Consider the following 19,200-nt stretch of genomic DNA (forward strand, 5'->3'; position numbering starts at 1 on the left):
TCTACACATATGTATAAAAAAGTAAGACGATTAAGAAATGCTTTTTTTTTAAAATGCACAGAATGTAGTCCAGAGAGATAACTCAGACATACAGTAGACTACTTGCGAAACTGGTTGCGTCACTTTGGGTTGTGTGAAGACTCGGTGAAGACATGTGCATACATGTGTGTGTGGGCGCGTGAGAAGTTAGGAGCGCGCGGGAGCTCGGCAGGGAGGAGGTAGTAGAGCGGCAAGCTGTAGGAGGGCAAATCTATTCAGCGAGGAGAGCCTCAGCTTTGCCTGAGAATCCAGGGAGAAGGGGCTGTTCTCTTGTGTGGGTGGCTTTAAAATTAGGCCTCAATCACAAGTACAGCAACTGCTCGATTGCTCATGCCGCCACAGATGAAAATAGATCATGGTGGCAGAAAAACAAAGAATGACGACAAGGGGTTTGATGCTGTGTCAGAGATACTGTATGTAAAGTTTCTTCCTGCCAGCCGAAGGAGGAAGGGAGAAGTAATTTTGCATTATGGAATTGTTGCTTGGGTGTACACTTACTCTAAATTCTATCTGGAAGACACTAACAGTTTCCAAACTTGCCCATGTCATCTTTCCAACCCATTACTTCTGTTATGTCCGCATCACAGAAACACTTATCAAACACTTTAGAGTAGGAGGAGATATAAAAAAAATAATACTGTTTTATATACAGTTGTCAATCACAAGTTGGTACATTTATCAATTTGAGGTGGTGGGATTGGGGGGAGGGGGGTCCTTGATCATTATGCAGCTTTTGCTTGTTGAAGATTCTTGTCTTGTTGCAGTGAAAAGTTACTGGTAAGTGTAATCGCAGAAAACAGGGGACATCCCCCGGACCTTGCGAACGTCCACTTAGGTCCGCATTTGGTCTGGTTTATAACGTTCGCTGGCGGACGTTCCGAGGACGTCTGAGGATATCAAATCATAACACTACTGAATGTGTTCATTTCAACGAAAGTTCCCATAAGCGTCCCGAATGGCCACTGGACGTCCTGTGAACGTCCGTAGGACGTCAAGGGGACCCTACACATGGACGATCCAGGGAACGTTCATAGAGGCCATTTAGGGGATGTCTGGGGACCTTTTTTGTCATCTGGGATGGTCCCAGATTGGAGCTTTAAAGGAGTGCAAAATAGGTATATTTTTATTTTTATTTTTTTAAAATAGCTGAACACACTGGCTTCAGTCCTTTCATCAAATGAGATCTAGACAGCATCTGTCTTTTTATGTCTTTTCAAACTACAATTGTAATTGTTAGCTATACTATTCAAGTTTGTTTTTTGTTGTGCTGAATCATACACTCTCCATTTGATTCCAGAGTGAGGCTGATTTTCAAGCTGATACAAAACTATATTCATCGCAAGAGCGTTTAAAATAGACTTAGAGTATAGACAGAGGTGGGTTATAGCTTATATATAGGTCTGCCTCTAGAGTCTAGACCATTATTTTTTCCCCCCTCAGTGTCGCCCTGAAACTTAAAAATGTCTCTCTTTTTTCCAGTTTTATTCAAATACTGCTTTCCTTCATGTAGTCAGGGAAGTTGAGCTATGAGTATGTATTGTGGTTATTATGTTAGAATGGGTATTCTCCACAACGCGCTGGTTTTCCGTGTCGAATTTCCCGGATGTTCCATATTTGACCAGCAGGGCGTGTTTTAGGCCGCCGGATGCGATCCATGTATGGGAATGACCTGACCGGAATTCCTGATTTCGATTAGGAAAGTTGGCTGCGTGTTTCTCTCCAATCTGCAAAGAAACTGCGTAAAACAAACAAACCTGTAAAAACAAATAATAAAAAAGGGCCAATATCTGACAGAGGTGACCTGACATCAGGAAAAGTATAAACCTAGCGCTTAAAATGATCGCTTGATATGCTTTAATTCCCAGTCGTGTCACTGTGCATGCCTCCTATTAGCTGCCCAACCCTCTTTTATCTCATGTCCTTTCATGGTCAATGACGTAGCACATATTGAAAGCCTCCTTTAAATGCCTACTAACGCACGAGCTTCAGTTATCTACCGCCGGGCAAGTGAACGGTGCGAATTACCAACAGACGATCCTATTTAAGATATCCAATAAATAAAGATATCCGTTGTAATCATTTCTATGTCCTGAATGATAATGCCTGGTTACATTTGAGCTTAAAAACACCCAGTGCGTTTGGGCAACTTTGCAGTGGCTTAAATTAAAATGACAGCTAACAGTGTGGATAAAGTTTCTGAGTCGCTCACTGATTTCATACGCGCTATTGCAACGGATGTTTGTCCTATGGATGAAATCCCTCCAGACATACCAAGCGGCTTTCCTCATGTAGACGTGAGAAGCGAGGCATCAGGAGGTAAGCGCACAAATAGAGACTGTATAAGCGCTCTGCTGCTCTGTCTAGAACATGTTCACCTGTGCACATGTTAGGTAAGCTGTAAAGTTTTTATGGTGACAGGATTTGTCTTAATAGTCTGTCTGGCGGGGGAAAAGTCGAATAAAACATGGGATATTTATCAAACGAATCAAGTAGGCTAGTACAGGACTTTTTTAGTAGCCTACTTTTTTATAGGCTATAAATGTATCGTTTTGTTAATGAACTCCATCGAGACAGACTTGTGTGCCCAAAGTGCACAAGAAAGTACAATGTGTTAGAAACTATCACACAATATGTATCTTTATTTCTTCCTTGTGATGTGATAGGTAGCCTGGGCGCGGAGAGTTTCTCTAAGGAAAAGCGCATTGCTGACTTTATAGACCCGAACAGCACTCAGAGTTCTCCTCTCGCCTACACGGGCAAAATTTCCATCGGCGCTCAGTGCGCACACGGCAGCTGGAGCCCAGACAGCTTGATCAACTTTGTCTGCGCAGAAGTCCAAAACGCGACACCTGGCCTCAGCCCTTTCCCGACCGCCTCTCCAGGACCCACAGACCTCTCGGGGGCTTCAGCTTGTGCCAAAAGCCACGAGAAGGATATGGAGCACATGTACACATCACCTCCCCCTTACACCTGTAGTGCGGATGGCTACCAGGACCCCTCGACCTACCTATCAACTAGTACATGTCCATTAACGTACCCGCCTGCTTCTTACACATCCCCAAAGTCCAGCATAGACGGTGCGCTTTTCTCCATCATACCAGATTATGGAGGTTTTTACCAGAGCAGCGGCCAAAGAGATGCTCCTGTCTTCCAGGACCGAAAACCGTTCTCCTGCTCTCTGGACTCCGTTAGAGTTCCTCCGCCCCTCACGCCGCTGAACATGATAAGAAATTTTACTCTTTCGTGTCCCGTGGACGGATTGAGGCCGCCCACTGACTCCAACCCACAGAGTGTCCCGTTACGACCCATACTGCGACCGAGGAAGTACCCGACCCGGCCGTGTAAGACCCCGGTCCATGAGAGGCCGTACCCGTGTCCAGCGGAGGGTTGCGACCGCAGGTTCTCGCGGTCCGACGAGCTCACGCGCCACGTGCGCATCCACACCGGCCATAAGCCGTTTCAGTGCCGCATCTGCATGCGCAGCTTCAGCCGCAGCGACCACCTAACCACGCACATCCGCACGCACACGGGCGAGAAGCCCTTCTCCTGCGACTTCTGCGGCCGGAAGTTCGCCAGGAGCGACGAGCGAAGGAGGCACACGAAAATCCACCAAAGACAGAGAGAGAAAAGGGCGAGCGCTCCTCCTGCCCAGACATCAGGCGCTCAAGGCGCCGTGTGAGAAATAACCGGCCTCCTGAACCATGACCACGTGACAAGAAAAGGGCGCTGGACATAGGACCTTGTTTACCACCTTTCGGACCAAGACGTCATGTTGTTTATATCGGTATGTCCCAAACCGTGTACTACCTTACTTTACCAGGACATGCAGAGTTCGTATGTGCTCAAAAAAAGGCATCCACACGTTCCCAAACCTGGTTTTGGAGTACCCCTTGTCCTGCACATTTTGATGTGTTTCCTGCTCCAACACGTCTTATTCAACTAATCAATATTTTACAATATTGACTTGAAGTGAGTGTGTTAGAACAGGGAACACACTAAAATGTTCAGGACAGGAGGTACTCCAGCACCTTGGCTGGGAACCCATGGTAGGCTACGGATTAACCTTATTTATCATGTGCAGAGCTCACTGTGGTTGAAAAGCTGCCCTATCCAAGGGTCCCTGAAAATGAGGCCTCGAAGGGTGTAATAGAAAAGATTGCCCACAGAGCCTGCATTCACACAGGGCCTAGAAATGTAGAATATAGAATATAAACAAACACATTCCTAACTGGATATACTGATTTACATTTTCATTTCACTCCCTTGTGTAATAAATATGAAAATGGCTTGCCCTGCAGCCTCTATCTCATTCTTGCTATCAGGAAGACGAACATGTAGCCCCCATAGCTGCCTCCTTTCTCACTCACTATGGATTATTAAACGAGTAAATTAGCTATTGAATAAATTTCCTAACAGCAGCATTGAAGCTTGCTTGCCACATGTTAAAACTCTAGTTCATATGTCATTTATCAACTGTTTTGCTCATATCATTGTTGTAATTCATGCTTGTCTATACATATTTGTCATTTATACTGAAATGGGGCACTTCTGCTAAAAAGGGAGCTCTGAAAAGAGTGCCCCACCCTCTGCATGTCCCTGGTGATAAGTGGTATGTAAAAACAGTATGATATAGGACAGTACTATGTGACTTCTGACCTGGCCTGTGTGTGCGAATCAAAGGCAGCTTTATATGAGTCTTGTGTATGACATTGTTAATGTATTTCACATGATCAGGGAAAAAAACCCTCCCTGCTGTTACAAGTACGCTATCTGAGCTCTGTATATTCTATTTCTTTTAAGTCTAGGTCTACTGTTTAAAATGTGTAACTGATGATTTCTGTTGTAACATTCACAGATCACTTTATAGAATTAACTGCTGCTTTTTGTAACTGGTGAAGTAACACTCTCTTTACTATCTTACTGTAATTTTTGTGCTGACTTTTTGTGAAACTGGGCCCTTGCTAAGAACTTCATTTGTTCCTAGTGTGCCCTCCTGACATTTGTTCTGTACACAAAATGATTGTGTCCAAATCATTCTATGAGGTGTGAATCTGTAAATAATTAAATTAATACAATGTAGATATGCTGTACATGCAGTGTTGTAAAGGGGAAAGTTTTCAAATGCCAGGCATTACATAGGAATACCACTAGAGGCTACCCTTTGTTATTTTTGGGTAAGACAGGAAGGTAACGTGAGAGTGAACCCAGGATCCCATTTACACCTGGATATTTCACACATCTTGTATCTGGGTTGTTTCCTGATAAGATTTTAACCACCTGTTTTCACGACCGCTGGCAAAAATTATGGTACCGGCATACTTAGAGGATGTTCACTCAGATTTTTTTACTTCGTAGCAAATAAACAAATCACAGATATGACATAAAACCGTTTTTTGTTTAATAGCTGAACATTCTGGCTTCATGAAACATGCCTCAAACAAGTTAAATTAAATTGTTTAAATTAATGGCATATTTTTTTCCAGATCAAGTAGAAGACAAAATTATGGAATCACTCAATGTAGAGGGAAAAAAAATTGGAATCATCAACAAATTAAGTCACAATTAATACTTTTTTGCTCCTCCTCAGGCTTTTATGATGGCCTGAATTCTTTGAGGTATGGACTACAGTAATGAAAAACAATATTGTCCAACCTTCTGGTTCCAACCTTCTCAAATAGCAGTTGACAGATCAGCTTTGCAGGATGGAGCCTTGTCATGGACCAAATTTTTTAAATTTCCACCATAAATTTCCAGTCGGATTGAGATCCGGACTGTTTGTTGGCCATGTCATTGAGTTGATCTATCTTTGCTGAAGAAAAGCTTTAACACTTTTTGCTCTGTGGTAAGATGCATTATCATCTTGAAAAATGACTTCATCATCACCAAGACTATTTGCACTGATTGTTGAGGTCTCCCCTGGTCCTTTACCTACCATACAACCCTATATCATAAATGTGTGGGGAAATTTGATTGTTTTATTCAGGCAGTCATCTTTATATGTTTTATTAGAACAGCACCAGACAAAAGTTCCAGTATCATCTCCTTGACCAGAGCAGATTCATGATTCATCACTGAATACCACTTTCATGCATCACACTCCTTGATTGCTTCTCTTTAGACCATTGTAACCTTGTTTTCCTTTTATAACCTTCCCATTTTGTTTATACTTGCACCAAATTTTAGATACAGCTGACTGGGAACCACCAACATCTTTTTTGCCACATTCTGTGTTGGATTTCCTTCTGGGAGAAGTTTTATACTCTTTTCCATTGTTTCAATTGACAACTCTCTTGTTGGGACCATGTTTCCTTTCACAGTCCAAGGTTAAGGTCTGTAAGCACTCTCTTTTAACTGCAGACTAATTTGCATTTTTAGGCTTGTGCTGGTATTTGTTTTAGAAATGCAAATTACAAGGAGATTGCATAATTTTTTCCTCTACATTGAGTGATTCCATAATTTTGTCCTCTACTTGATCTGGAACAAAATATCCCATTAAGTAAAATAAGTTTATTTAACATGTTTGAGGTACGTTTCACAGCTATTACACAGAAATAGTTTTGTGTCATATCTGTGATTTGTTTATTTTCTACAAAGTAAAAAAAAGTCGAGTGAACAGCTTCTAAGTGTGGTGATTCAATAATTTTTGCCAGGAGTTGTACACTTCTGGACAAATGATCAGACTGTAAATCTGCATTTATGAATTAATATGCAAATCAGCTCATTACATTCAAAAATCAACTTGCATTGTTGGTCCTCACCTTTAGTTAGATTTATTTGAAGGTTGCTATATCAGCCACCGACAGTAGCATTCATGGAACAAGTGCATCAATTAAGTTACCTTCATTAGTGGTTTGGATGATCAGATATAAATGTTTAAAATGTATCTTTGGTGAATTTACATTTTCATTTTTACGTGTATAATCTGTATCTGGATATCATCAAGACACATGAAACAACCAAAGTGGAAATGGAGTGTAGAATACTTATAATCCCCTCCGGGACGGCAAGGCCCATTCTTTTTTTTCTTTTCTTTTTTGCTATAGACTGAAGACATTTGTGATTAAAAGATGAATCTAAGAAGAGAGTTTAGAGTTTCAGCTTTTATGCCCTGGTATTTTTATGTAGATGAGTTAAATTGTATGGAATATAGCACATTTTGTATCAGACGACCCAATTTGTAGGTGAGCAAAAATATTGGAACATGTGACTGACAGGTCTTTCTTGTTACCCAGGTGTGTCCTGTTCGACTGATTGTTTTTAAACAATAAATAGCTCTGAATATCTGCTATTGGTTTTAGCCTTTCGTTTCATCTGTGAAGACTGCATTTGTTGCTCACAAGGATAAACCAACATGAAGATCTGAGAGCTGTCTATGGGAGAAAAGCAAGCTATTTTGAAGCTGAGAAAAGAGGGAAAATCAATCAGAGGCAGTGTGCAAGCATGGGGCATAGCCAATACAACAATTTGGAGTGTCCTGAAAAAGAAAGAAACCACTGTTTGTACTGAGCAACAGACACTGAATTGGCCAGCCAAGGAAAACATGAACATCTGATGACAAACAATGTTATAGCTGTGAAGAAAAACCCAAAAACAACAGTCAGTAACATCACCAACAACCTCCACAGGGCAGGGGTGAAGGTATCACAATCCACCATCGAAAAAGACTTTGAGAGCAGAAATATAGAAGCCATACTAAATGATGCAAACCACTGATCAGCAGTACAAATCAGAAAGCCAGACTGTAATTCAAAGAAATTCAGAGATGAGCCACAAAAGTTCTGGAACCAGGATTAACCTCTACCAAAGCAAAGGAAAGGCCAAAGCATGGAGAAATAAAGGATTGGCTCATGATCCAAAACATATAAGCTCATCTGTGAAACATGGTGGAGGAAGTGTCATGGCCTGGGCTTGCATGGCTGCTTCTGGAACAGGCTCACTAATCTTTATTAATGATGTAACTCATGACGGTAGCAGCCGAATGAATTCAGAAGTCTACAGGAACATTTTGTCTGTCAGTTTACAGAGAAATGCAACCAAATTAATCAGGAGGAACTTCCTCATGCAGCAAGACAATGATCCAAAATACACTGCCAACTCAACAAAGGACTTCATCAGGTTTTAGACTGGCCAAGTTAATCACCAGACCATAACCCAACCAAGCAAGCATTTCTAGTCTAAAAAAGGAGAAATCTCCTGAAACAAGCAACAACTGAAAGAGGCTGCAGTAAAAGACAGGTAAAGGATCACAAAATAAGAAACCTACAATTTGCTGGTCACAGGCTTGATGCAGTTATTGCAAGTCATGGACACGCAACCAAATACTAAATGTTATTTACTTTCATTTACTTCAAGACTTATCTGTTCCTATACCTTTGCTCAACTAAAAATCGGGTGGTCTGATACAAAAGGTTCTACATTTTATGTCGTTTAACATTAAGATGTAAATACCTGGAAATAAAAGCTGAAAAGCCTAAACTCTAATCACATATTCATCTTCTGACCTCAAACCCCAATTTCTTTGGTGTAAAGCACAAATTAATTATTGTTGTTGTTCCAATTGTTTCAGAGAGGACTGTGTAGTGTGTGTGTGTGTGTGTGTGGGGGGGGGGGGTGGCTTGAGAGCGTGAGAGAAAGAGAGAATGTTTCCTATAGTAAACCAAACAGAACTTTAATGTAAGCAGAAATTTATGTATTGTTTATAATTGCCTGAAATTGTTAGGATCCCTCAACACAACACTAAACTGAATAATATACAAAATATTTCAAGCTTCAGTCATGCAATTAACTGTGCAAGTTTTTTAGGCAAGTGCCTAAAAAAATCAAAACTCATGTCATTCAGTTATGTAAGGGACACTTTAGCAGTGGTTCTTAAATGCTCTTGAGTCACAGAGTTGTGATTTACCTTTAGGTCATGACCCAAAAGCTGAAAAAAGAAAATCTACCAATGTGTTGTGCTCTGTGTGAATGTAATGTGAATTTGACTGTAGGTTTTTTTTTTTGGTCACTGTTTACTATCAGGCTACCAATACAGATAACAGACTGCTTACAGCTTGTTTATGCTCATACATGGGAAATACCAGATGCCTTTCAAAATAAATATGCAGGGTCAAATGTTGTGCAAACGTATTTGACCTTTTGACTAAGAACATACCGATGACCTACTTCATGTGTGTATGCAATCCATGTTTCGGGCGTGACCCAACCGGTGAGAACCACTGCTGTAAAGAGTCTCGTTTGATTTGGGCACAAAGTCCAGAGTGAAACTGAAACAAGAGCTGAGCTGCAAAGATGATATAAATTACATGCTAGATATACAAATCACTCATTTACTTCAGCAGCTTTGTATCAATAGAACACCAGGCCAAGTGTGTATGACATACTGAAATGTGCATTACCATACAGGAAAACAGGCTTTAATTAATTTATATATTTATATATATATATATATATATATATATATATATATATATATATATATATATATATATACACACACACACACACACATACATACACACACACACACAGGGTCCAGTAAATTAAAACCGGACAAAATAAACCATGGGTGAGGAACTTTTTAAACGTTTGTTAACTTATTACAGATTATATTTAAATGCCTGTTCCAGCACACACTCCATATACAAGAAATTCAAGCAACAGGCAGAGTTCGCTGTTATCTGTTGAATATGTAAATGTTGAAATAAGAGACTAAAATAGAGCAAATTAGAGAGCATTTAGCTTTGAAACATCCAATGTTTATGTACATTAGCATATCGGGCAAAGAGGCAGTCTTTGCCAGATAGATCACAATTGTACTGGTGAGACACAGCAACAGGTCGATGAGAGGTCAGAAAATGTTGTGGCTGTTCGCAGAGTACAGAGTCCAGCTTGTTGTCAGGACAGTACAATGCCAGGACGAGCAGAAATCAGGCTTTCAGAGACCCGCCAAGTCTTTCAGTCGAGGTGGTGATTCCTTCATAGAGAAACCTTTGGCCCAGGGTAAGGTTCAGCACCACACCAGAATTCACTAGGTTGAGGGATTTCCATGAGCCACAGCTCTGTCTGCTCCTGACCCCCCGCCGTCCTTTCAGCGCTCTCCAGACCCTGCTGCAAAACCTTATAATAGTGGCAGTCTCTGCCATCGTCTGGGTCGTAAGGTGGTGCCAATATGTCAAGGAAGGCGGTGGGTCCGTCCACGGCCTCGATCTGATGCAGGTTGTCCCTGTAGGGGGATAAGACACACGGGGGGCTGTCCTCTGTGTACTCCTCTACAGACCGCTGCACGGACAGCCGCATGCCGCTTTTCTGGAAGGGGAGCAGCGGGGGGTTAAAGTGTCTCCCGTTAGCGCTGTCGGGTGAGCAGTCCAACCTGTCGTAACAACTAACCCTGACCTTGCCGTAGAGCACTTTCAGCATGCCGTACATGTTTGGGTGGTCGTGGAGCGGGATGCAAGAGCCGTGCTTTAACAGAAACACCCCCATGCTGAACGAGTCCGTCTCGCAGATGTGCATGTAGGTGACAGGCGGCCCGAGGAGCTGCGGGGACACACAGCTGCTGTCCACACACCGAGGAACAATCTTCAGATCCGCCGCCCTGACCTCCCCCAGCAGGCTCCTCAGCTTGCTCTGGTTCTCCACAAACGCCTTGCTTTCCTCACTAGCCCGGTTGCGGAAGGTCGTGAGCGCCTGTCGGGCGAGTCTCTGAATCAGGGAGCTCATGTTGTCCTGAGGCATCATATAGCACGAGACAAATCCACTTGTCCTGGACGTTAGCTAGCAACACTAATTCAAGCCCGAGCCTTGTTGCGCCTCAACCAACTTCCCTGACTGATTAAATACTAAATCAACAATTCACCAAAACACATTACACGCAGTCACGTACAACACGCAAGCCGAGCCATTCATCATCAGCGCAATAACCCCCATATACAAAGATCTGAACTACACGTCCGCAATGACGTCATGGCCGTTTGGAACACTTTGAATTGTGGGATATGTGGTCCTACCAGTTCGGAAACGTCTGCATTTCCGGTCGTTCTGAACAGAAAACATGCAGGTTCTTACTTTTTAAATCTCCAAACCGTAGCCGTCTTTCCGGAATGATGAGTCTTTCAGCTATTCTGAAACGGAATAAACGGTTCGGGAGGAAATATGTTTAAGCTACACTACAATACCTAGAATTCCTTCTTGTTTTGGGATAAGCACACATGGCCCGCACTTCTCACGCACAGGCCACAGGCCACAGACCCCCGGGGTAACAGAGTCTCCACAGAAACACCATCAATAGCATAATCAGGGCCTTAGGAGGGGCAGGTTCGTTTAAAAAAAGGTTTCCAAATGAAGCGAGAAGCTAAAAATACAACGTGACAACATGTATAATACACCATTTCCCAGATAAATCATAAAACTAAAGTCCTCATACATGTAGCCTTAATGAAAGGAACTCTTCCCACTAAAATCATTTAAAATGTTTCCATTTTAAAATATTTGCAATGTGCTGAGAGATTCTGGTGTTAATGTGGTGCTTGGTGCAGTATTTCTGTTGTTCCAGTGTGAAGTTAGGGGTTTTCTGCCACTCTGACATCAAGATATCGGTGGTTACTGTGGCAGTTAATAGGAGAAAAATAGGACAGGCTATAGGCCAGTGGTGTCCAATCTTATCTGGAAATGGCCAGTGTGGGTGCTGGTTTTGCTATAGGCTTCTATCTAGTGAATTTTTAGAGTAACCTTGTACTAGTTAGTTGAAAGTCAACATCACAGTCACCTAGCATACAGTCTAGCAGCTCTTTCTGAGCAATTTTAGACGTCACTCGTCCACTTTAATAGGAACACCTGTACACCTGCTCATTTACGCAGTTATTCAATCAGCCAATCATGTGCCAGCAGCACTATAAATAAAATCATCCAGATAAAGGTCAGGAGTTTCAGTTAATGTTCACTTCAAAAATGGTGGAAAATTGTAATCTCTGAGACTTCAAGGGTCATTCTACAGAAACGTCCACTTTTCTGTCTCCAACATTTGTGTAAAGCTTATACTTAAAATAGACTGTATAGTCACCACTGAGTTACATAAGTGAATTATAGGAAAGATTATTTGAACAATTATACCTATTTGAGCCATGAATTAGGTATTATTTATTTTTAAACAATTATACGAAATTCCAAGTACCCATAGTCATGTCTGAAGGTTTGGGGATATATTTTGAGTTTAAAAATAATTTTCTCCCTCATTTAAAATGTAATAATCTATATGTCGCTATCACGTTTATGATGTGGATGATATAAACAACTAAAATGCCAAGGAAATATTAATAATAATATGATGAAAATGGCTGTCCCCTGAAGTCATGGCACTGGTGTTACTCTTATTCTGGAAAAATACAGACTTTTGAGCTCACTCTGAATTTCCTAAATCCTACTTGCTGTAGATCCATCAAGAAAGGCACATGGTTCCTGGTTCTGTCTCTTTTCAATGATAATTTTATTTGTTTAATAATTTCATATGAGGTGTTTAGTTGAGGTCACTGATAAACTATTTTATTACAGGGTAATTAAAATATGTATATAATACAAATTGATTAAATTGCATACTTTAGAGAGTATAGCAAGATTAGCAATATATGTTTTGTGGTGTTGTAGCTGTCATTTTGTAAAATGCCCTTTTTTTCCTGAAAATTGTTACTGGAGTTTCTGCTCCTCATGTGAACACAAATCATTGGTGTTTCGTTGTGTCACTGTTGTTTTATTGTGTCACTGTTGTTTCATTGTGTCACTGTTTCATTGTGTCACTGTTGTTTCATTGTGTCACTGGTGTTACTGTGGGTTTTTTTTATCACAATAAATCAAAAGGGTCGCGTTTGACATAAATTTTTTCATATTATATTATAATTGATTGTTGCTTCATTCAGGCATTAGGATTTTAAGGATTGTGTCATTACATTTTTAAAAGTGTCCTTCAAATATTTTTATTATTATAGCAAAGATATGACGGTGTAAATGAGCAAACATCACACAGTCACACTTTTCACAAATTGATTGAAATAAATAAGAGCTTAATCGCATAATTTTATTCATTATCATTATACCTCTATGCCTGTGACTACATGAGTGGAATAGTTTAGATAGAATGAGAAATAAAATGAGAAATAAACTTTATAAGATGTCTTTAGCGCAGTAGTTAAGATGTTGACCTACTGATCGGAAGGTCATGAGTTCAAATTCCAGCACTGCCAAGCTTCCACTGCTGGGCCTTTGAGCAAAGCCCTCAACTACTCAGTTGTATGAATGAGGTAAACACAAGTCACTCTGGATAAGGCCAAATGCCATAAATGTATTTTATGTCACCAAATATAAGGCAAAAAAATCACAAAAATAAAATATAATGTCACCAGTGACGAAAATATGCCATAAGCTTTCTTTAAATCAATGTAAAAAAAATAAATAAATCCAATGAGCTGCCGTTTTTGTTGATTCCTAAAGTCAGTTATTAACCAATACTGTAGCCTAGGTTTAAATGTTTAAACTGAAATCATTTTAAGACATATTGTTACTCTGAAAGTGGACGTTGCTGTAGAATGATCCTTAACTGTGGCATGGTTGTTGGTGCCAGAAGGGTTGGTTTAAGTAATTTCAGAAACTGCTCCTGAGATTTTGTGTTTGTGTTTAAACAGGAATTGTGACTCACTTCAGCCTGTGAGTCTTAAGCCAATCTTTCATATTTATAACAAGAGTGACATGTGGACAGTTTAGTCATCTCAGTTTATGTGGTTATTCTTGTATACTTCATTCCAGATCACTCTTATTTATTTACACACACACACACACACACACACACACACACACACACACACACACACACACACACACACACACACACACACACACACACACACACACACACACACTGTATCCATAAAAAGGAAAAACTAGTGAGCAGAAATCAACTGATTTTTCCAAATCCTTTAAGGACGTAATAGTTTAAAAATTGTTGTCCTTTATCTCACTTTCTCTCTCGCGCGCTTTCTAAGTGATAATCTTAATACAATCTGTGATACATTTTTTTCATGGACAGTTTAAAACAAATTAAGGTCTTTTAATAACACTCTCTTTTTTCTGGAGCTATGATTCTGTATATTGAGTCAACTGAACAACAACTGAGAAACACAAATGATTTCACAACCGAATTGAAACTATATTTTTCATCGTGAAAGCTTCATGTATACTAAATATCATTTGTAAAACATTATCTTCCACGCAAGAAAACATCTGAAAAATGTAAATGTGAGAGGCCACGGTCCTGGTATGCATAATGTTATGCATGACGTTAGTCTGGACCTTAAAGGCTTCTCTCTGAGCTCTGCTCTAGCACCAGATAGAACAAAGAATCAGAGCACTGCATAGACAACCATACACATTCTCTGATCATCAAGGGCCCTGGAAAAACACACACACACACACACACACACACACACACACACACACACACACACACACACACACACACACACAGTGAAAGGGTCTGAACCCTTTACTGAGTCCTTCCTTGGTAAAGCCAGCCAATGATTTTCAGGCAATTTTATTTATAGATCATAGTGCCTTATTTCGTCCTTTTCCTTGTTAATAAGGAATCTGGTTCATCTGTCAATGTTTATTCCATCTTCAAGAGCTTAATTCTTTCTGGCTCAGAGTTTACAAACTGAACAGATTTTCTGAGCATGGAGTATTTCACCCTTCTCAGTTCAGCCTATGTTTTCTAATTCAGTAAGTGAGCCTCTTAATAAAGCAAGCTTAATGAGATATGTTTACATACAGGGCATGGATTGTATTGAACTCTAGTGCTACTTGCTTTTAAAATCAATGAATGTGACTGATTTTATGATTTTCAGACAACCAGTTGATTTGAAGTGGACAAAAAACTCACGATGCCCCATGTGTCCTTCCGTCTGGTTGCTATGGCTAAGATAATTATACTGTATCTAAGGTAGAGCAAATGATTCAGCCTGTCTTACCACAAAGAAGTAGATAATCAGTAGCAATTAAATTGCTCGTAAGCGCCTCCTTATGAGGATCTTTGGTAGCAGTCGCTTCAGTTTAAGATCAGTATGATACAAGGATTGACTGTTACACTGGCTAGTACATACATAGTTCTTATTTTTCCTGAATGCTATTCAGTACAATCTGCACTGCTTTAAAAAAAACAAACAAACAAACAAAAAAACAGTAAAGAATGTATATGCGCTAATAGCATGTTGATAATGTTATATGGCAAAACTGAAGAGCTGTTATGTTTTCTAAAATCAAGATCACAGATGTTCAAAGTGTAAGGAACGGGTGTAACAAATACACTTAAGCTTGATCATATCAGCCTGACTGCAGCTGCCTTTATCCTTTAATTCAATCTACACAACAGATTTGTATTTTACAAGCATGCAGTCATTATGAGCACTTGAATATTTGTCACATTTTGAACTTCCTTATCGTATAACTTTCGTCCTACTCACAGCCTAAAATAACCACAATCATCATCAATGTCATAATCATATGTCATCTGCTATTCTGACTCAAATAGGATATAGGTTGTGACATCTTTTGGTTCCTGTACACACACTGGTACAGTATATACACTGACTGGCCACTTCATTAGGCACACCTGTATTGTAGCTACAATCATTGCCCATTTAAACAGGTAAACCAGTTCGGGTGTAATTCGCAGGTACCACCACTGAACCACCACTGACCAGATATTATTCTCAGCACTGACATAAGTGTTTAAGCTGAAGCAGAGATGCTGAAGTTTTTAAACATCGTGTACACAAAATCTTTTTTTTCCACTTAATCAGTGTCAGCTTCATAACACAGGACCATTGTTACTTGGATAGATTCGGTTGGTGGATAAAAATCTCTGCAATGCTGTTACATTTGATACACTCGTCACAGCACCACACACACACTGCTATGCTAGTGTCAGTGATGCACTATTAGAAAGAATCACCACCCAAATAATATCTGGTCAGTAGTAATCCTGTGGTGGTCCTGTTCCACTGACAGATAGGATAGATTCAGGCTCGTAAAATGTGAATAGTGACCAACATGCTGTAATTGTATACTTGATAGTTGACCTGTTAATTGGTGTATCTTGTAAATTGGTCAGTGAGTGTCAATAACAATCGAGACCTGCAGAATCCAGGTCCATATCAGAACTGCACGTTATCTGACCAATGCTGCCCTCTAGTGGAAATGGTTATATTTAAAAAAAAAAAAAAAAAAAAAAAAAAAAAAAAAAAACTTCACTAACTGTTTCAGATTCAGATTCAATGTTTATGGAGAGAAGAACAGATTATGACCAGATTATATTACATTAGCTGTTTTGGCTGACATTTTTATCCAAAGCAATTTACATTTGCGATAAGGTCCAACTGAGCATTTTTAGGGTTAAGAGTATTAAGGTACGTTCACATAGGGGCATCTCAAACAAATAGAATATCGTGGAAAAGTTCATTTTTTCTGTAATTTAATTCAAAAAGTGGAGCTTTTATATATTCTAGATTCTTTACACGTTATGTGAAATATTTCAAGCCTTTTATTTATGTTTTAATCTTAATGATTACAGCTCACAGCTCATGGAAATCAAAACTCCAGTATCTCAAAATATTACAATAAGGAATTTATAATACAGAAAAGTCTCATGAGAAGAGCTCTAATTAGCTAATTAACTCAAAATACCTGCAAAGGTTTCCTGAGCCTTTAATCTCTCAGTCCAGTTCAGTACACACAACCACAATCATGTGGAAGATGAAAGTAAATTTTGCATTTCATTTGGAAATCAAGGTCCCAGAGTCTGGAGGAAGAGTGGAGAGGAACAGAATCCAAATTGCTTGAAGTCCAGTGTGAAGTTTCCACAGTCAGTGAAGATTTGGGGTGCCATGTCAGCAGGACTTGGCACCTGCCCACAGTGCTAAAACTACTAGTAACTGGTTTGCTGACCATGGTCTTACTGTGCTTGATTGACCAGCCAACTCGCATGACATGAACCCCACAGAGAATCTCTGAGACACCAGACCCAACAATACAGACGAGCTGAAGGCCACTATCAAAGCAACCTGGGCTTCCATAACACGTCAGCAGTGCCACAGGCTGATTGCCTCCATGCCACGCCGCATTGATGCAGTAAATCGTGTAAAAGGATTAAAGCCCCGACCAAGTATTGAGTGCATAAATTAACATACTTTTCAGAAGGATGACATTTCTGTATCCAGTGACCCTGAAAAGGATAAGCAGTATAGAAGATGGATGGATGGATGGACATTTCTGTATTATAAATTCTTTATTCGAATATTTTGAGATACTGGATTTTTTATTTCCATGAGCTGTAAACTATAATCATCAAAATTAAACAAAAAAAGCTTGAAATACTTCCCTGTAATTAAATCTTCCCTTGGAGATTTTCTGGCCACTCAACCCATCCTCTTCACAGTGCGTTGAGACAATATAGACACACGTCCAATTCCAGGTTAATTCATAACATTTCCAGTTGACTGGAACTTCTTCATTATTGCCCTGATGGTGGAAATGGGCATTTTCAATGCTTGTGCTATTTTCTTAAAGCCACTTCCCATTTTGTGAAGCTCAACAACATTTTACCCAGTGTTATGAATGATTAAGGGAATTGGGCCTATGTGCTACTTTATATTTATACCCCTGTGAAACAGGAAGTCATGATTGAACAATTTCCTATTCCTAGTCACCCAGATGTACTAAAAAATTGTAAAATATCAATGGGACTGTACTTCAAATATATTTTTCCCTTATGAATTCATGGGGTGCCAATAATTGATGCACACCTATATTTTAAAGATTTTTTTTGATAAACCTGTGTTGTGTTTGCAGTTGTTTGATATCCATTAGAGCAGAGTATTTTTGTGAATTTTTCTAACAAAAGATCAAAAGGTTAAATAATAAAGACAATTTTTCACAGCCTTTGCTATTTACAAAAGGGTGCCAATATTACAGGGCATTGTATATATGCATTGTACCCTATGCATAATTTCCTCTCCACAAGATGAAGGAGAAACAGTGTGTGCACTCTGACATCTATGACATGCGGTCATCTATCTGCAGCGAAAGCGCAAGTGCCAGGCTGTCTGGGTCCAAGAAACATTTTGCAGACACTTCCATTGGTAGTCGCCACACCAAGTTGCTCCAAACGTGCATAAAGTTAAACTTTTCTCGTCTTTGTTGCGTCGCTGGACACACCCACATCTAGTCGCCACCGTTCTCTGGTCACTTTGTCACTGCAAGTTGCTGTATGTGTAAACGAACCTTTACTCCATAACCCAACAGTGTCAAGGTCACCAGTCACTGTACTATGAAGTCGCCAGTAGGCGTTCCTACTACTGGTTGGCATAGTTCAATTCAATTCAGTTTTATTTGTATAATGCTTTTAACAATGGACATGCTCCCAAAGCAGCTTTACAGAAATATATAAATTCATGATATAGATTTTAAATGTATGAATTAATCCCTAACGAGCAAGCCAGAGGCAATGGTGGCAAGGAAAAACTTCCTGAGACATTATGAGGAAGAAACCTTGAGACGAACCTGACTAAAAAGGGAATCCATCCTCATCTCGGTGACACCAGATAGTGCAATTATAAATAAATAAATCCCTTCTATAAATGTGCTAATACTCCATGGTCAAATAGTGCAATTGTGTAACCAGGAAAATTCATTACAGTTTTTACATGAAGTCTGTTTTGTTGAACTTGTCCACTGTTCACTGATGGAGACTTGAGTGCAGAACTGTTTGTGGCAATTGACATCCTAAAGCTATCATAGCAATTGTAATCCTAGCCATCAAAGCATAACTGTTCATATGAATTGAGGTCCAAAGCCATCTTATGGTTTTTAAGTGATACTATCCCAGGTAATCTCAATGATCTTTAGGCTGCACCATGTCGGGCCATCCTCAGCAGCAGCATGTAACTTCCAATTGACGAGAACTCCAACCAGAAGTAGGGCATCAGGGTGGACCAGGCAGGTCTGGAGAACAGAAGGGGCCAGGATTACTGGTATCTCAGGAGTACCATGTGTAGCTTGACAGAAAAAGAGGACAAGTGCAAGCAGGGACTCTGGCAAGACTAGCTATGACAGCATAACTAAAAT

The 19,200-nt window shown here is 40.0% G+C and overlaps 2 protein-coding genes across 2 annotated transcripts; one reads left to right on the plus strand and one right to left on the minus strand.

Moving 5' to 3' along the window:
* The first annotated feature begins 1,953 nt into the window (after positions 1 to 1,953).
* egr2a (early growth response 2a) lies at positions 1,954 to 7,325 on the plus strand. Its single transcript, XM_017475402.3, has 2 exons — positions 1,954 to 2,355; positions 2,703 to 7,325. The coding sequence occupies exons 1-2, from the start codon at positions 2,208 to 2,210 to the stop codon at positions 3,716 to 3,718; spliced, it is 1,164 nt and encodes a 387-aa protein (XP_017330891.1). The 5' UTR covers positions 1,954 to 2,207; the 3' UTR covers positions 3,719 to 7,325.
* A 2,437-nt stretch (positions 7,326 to 9,762) lies between these two features.
* On the minus strand, positions 9,763 to 11,000 carry adob (2-aminoethanethiol (cysteamine) dioxygenase b). The gene has a single exon (XM_017477191.3). The coding sequence runs from the start codon at positions 10,774 to 10,776 to the stop codon at positions 10,015 to 10,017; it is 762 nt and encodes a 253-aa protein (XP_017332680.1). The 5' UTR covers positions 10,777 to 11,000; the 3' UTR covers positions 9,763 to 10,014.
* Positions 11,001 to 19,200: the final 8,200 nt, after the last annotated feature.

The sequence above is a fragment of the Ictalurus punctatus genome, chromosome 9, assembly GCF_001660625.3.
Source record: "Ictalurus punctatus breed USDA103 chromosome 9, Coco_2.0, whole genome shotgun sequence".
Classification (NCBI taxonomy): Eukaryota; Metazoa; Chordata; class Actinopteri; order Siluriformes; family Ictaluridae; genus Ictalurus; species Ictalurus punctatus.

What these genes read in the sequence shown, in the direction of transcription:
- egr2a (XM_017475402.3), top strand. Translation starts at nt 2,208, where the DNA reads ATGACAGCTAACAGTGTGGATAAAGTTTCTGAGTCGCTCACTGATTTC. An exon ending in GAGAAGCGAGGCATCAGGAG is followed by an intron (nt 2,356 to 2,702) that starts GTAAGCGCACAA and finishes GTGATGTGATAG; the next exon opens with GTAGCCTGGGCGCGGAGAGT.
- adob (XM_017477191.3), bottom strand. Translation starts at nt 10,776, where the DNA reads ATGATGCCTCAGGACAACATGAGCTCCCTGATTCAGAGACTCGCCCGA.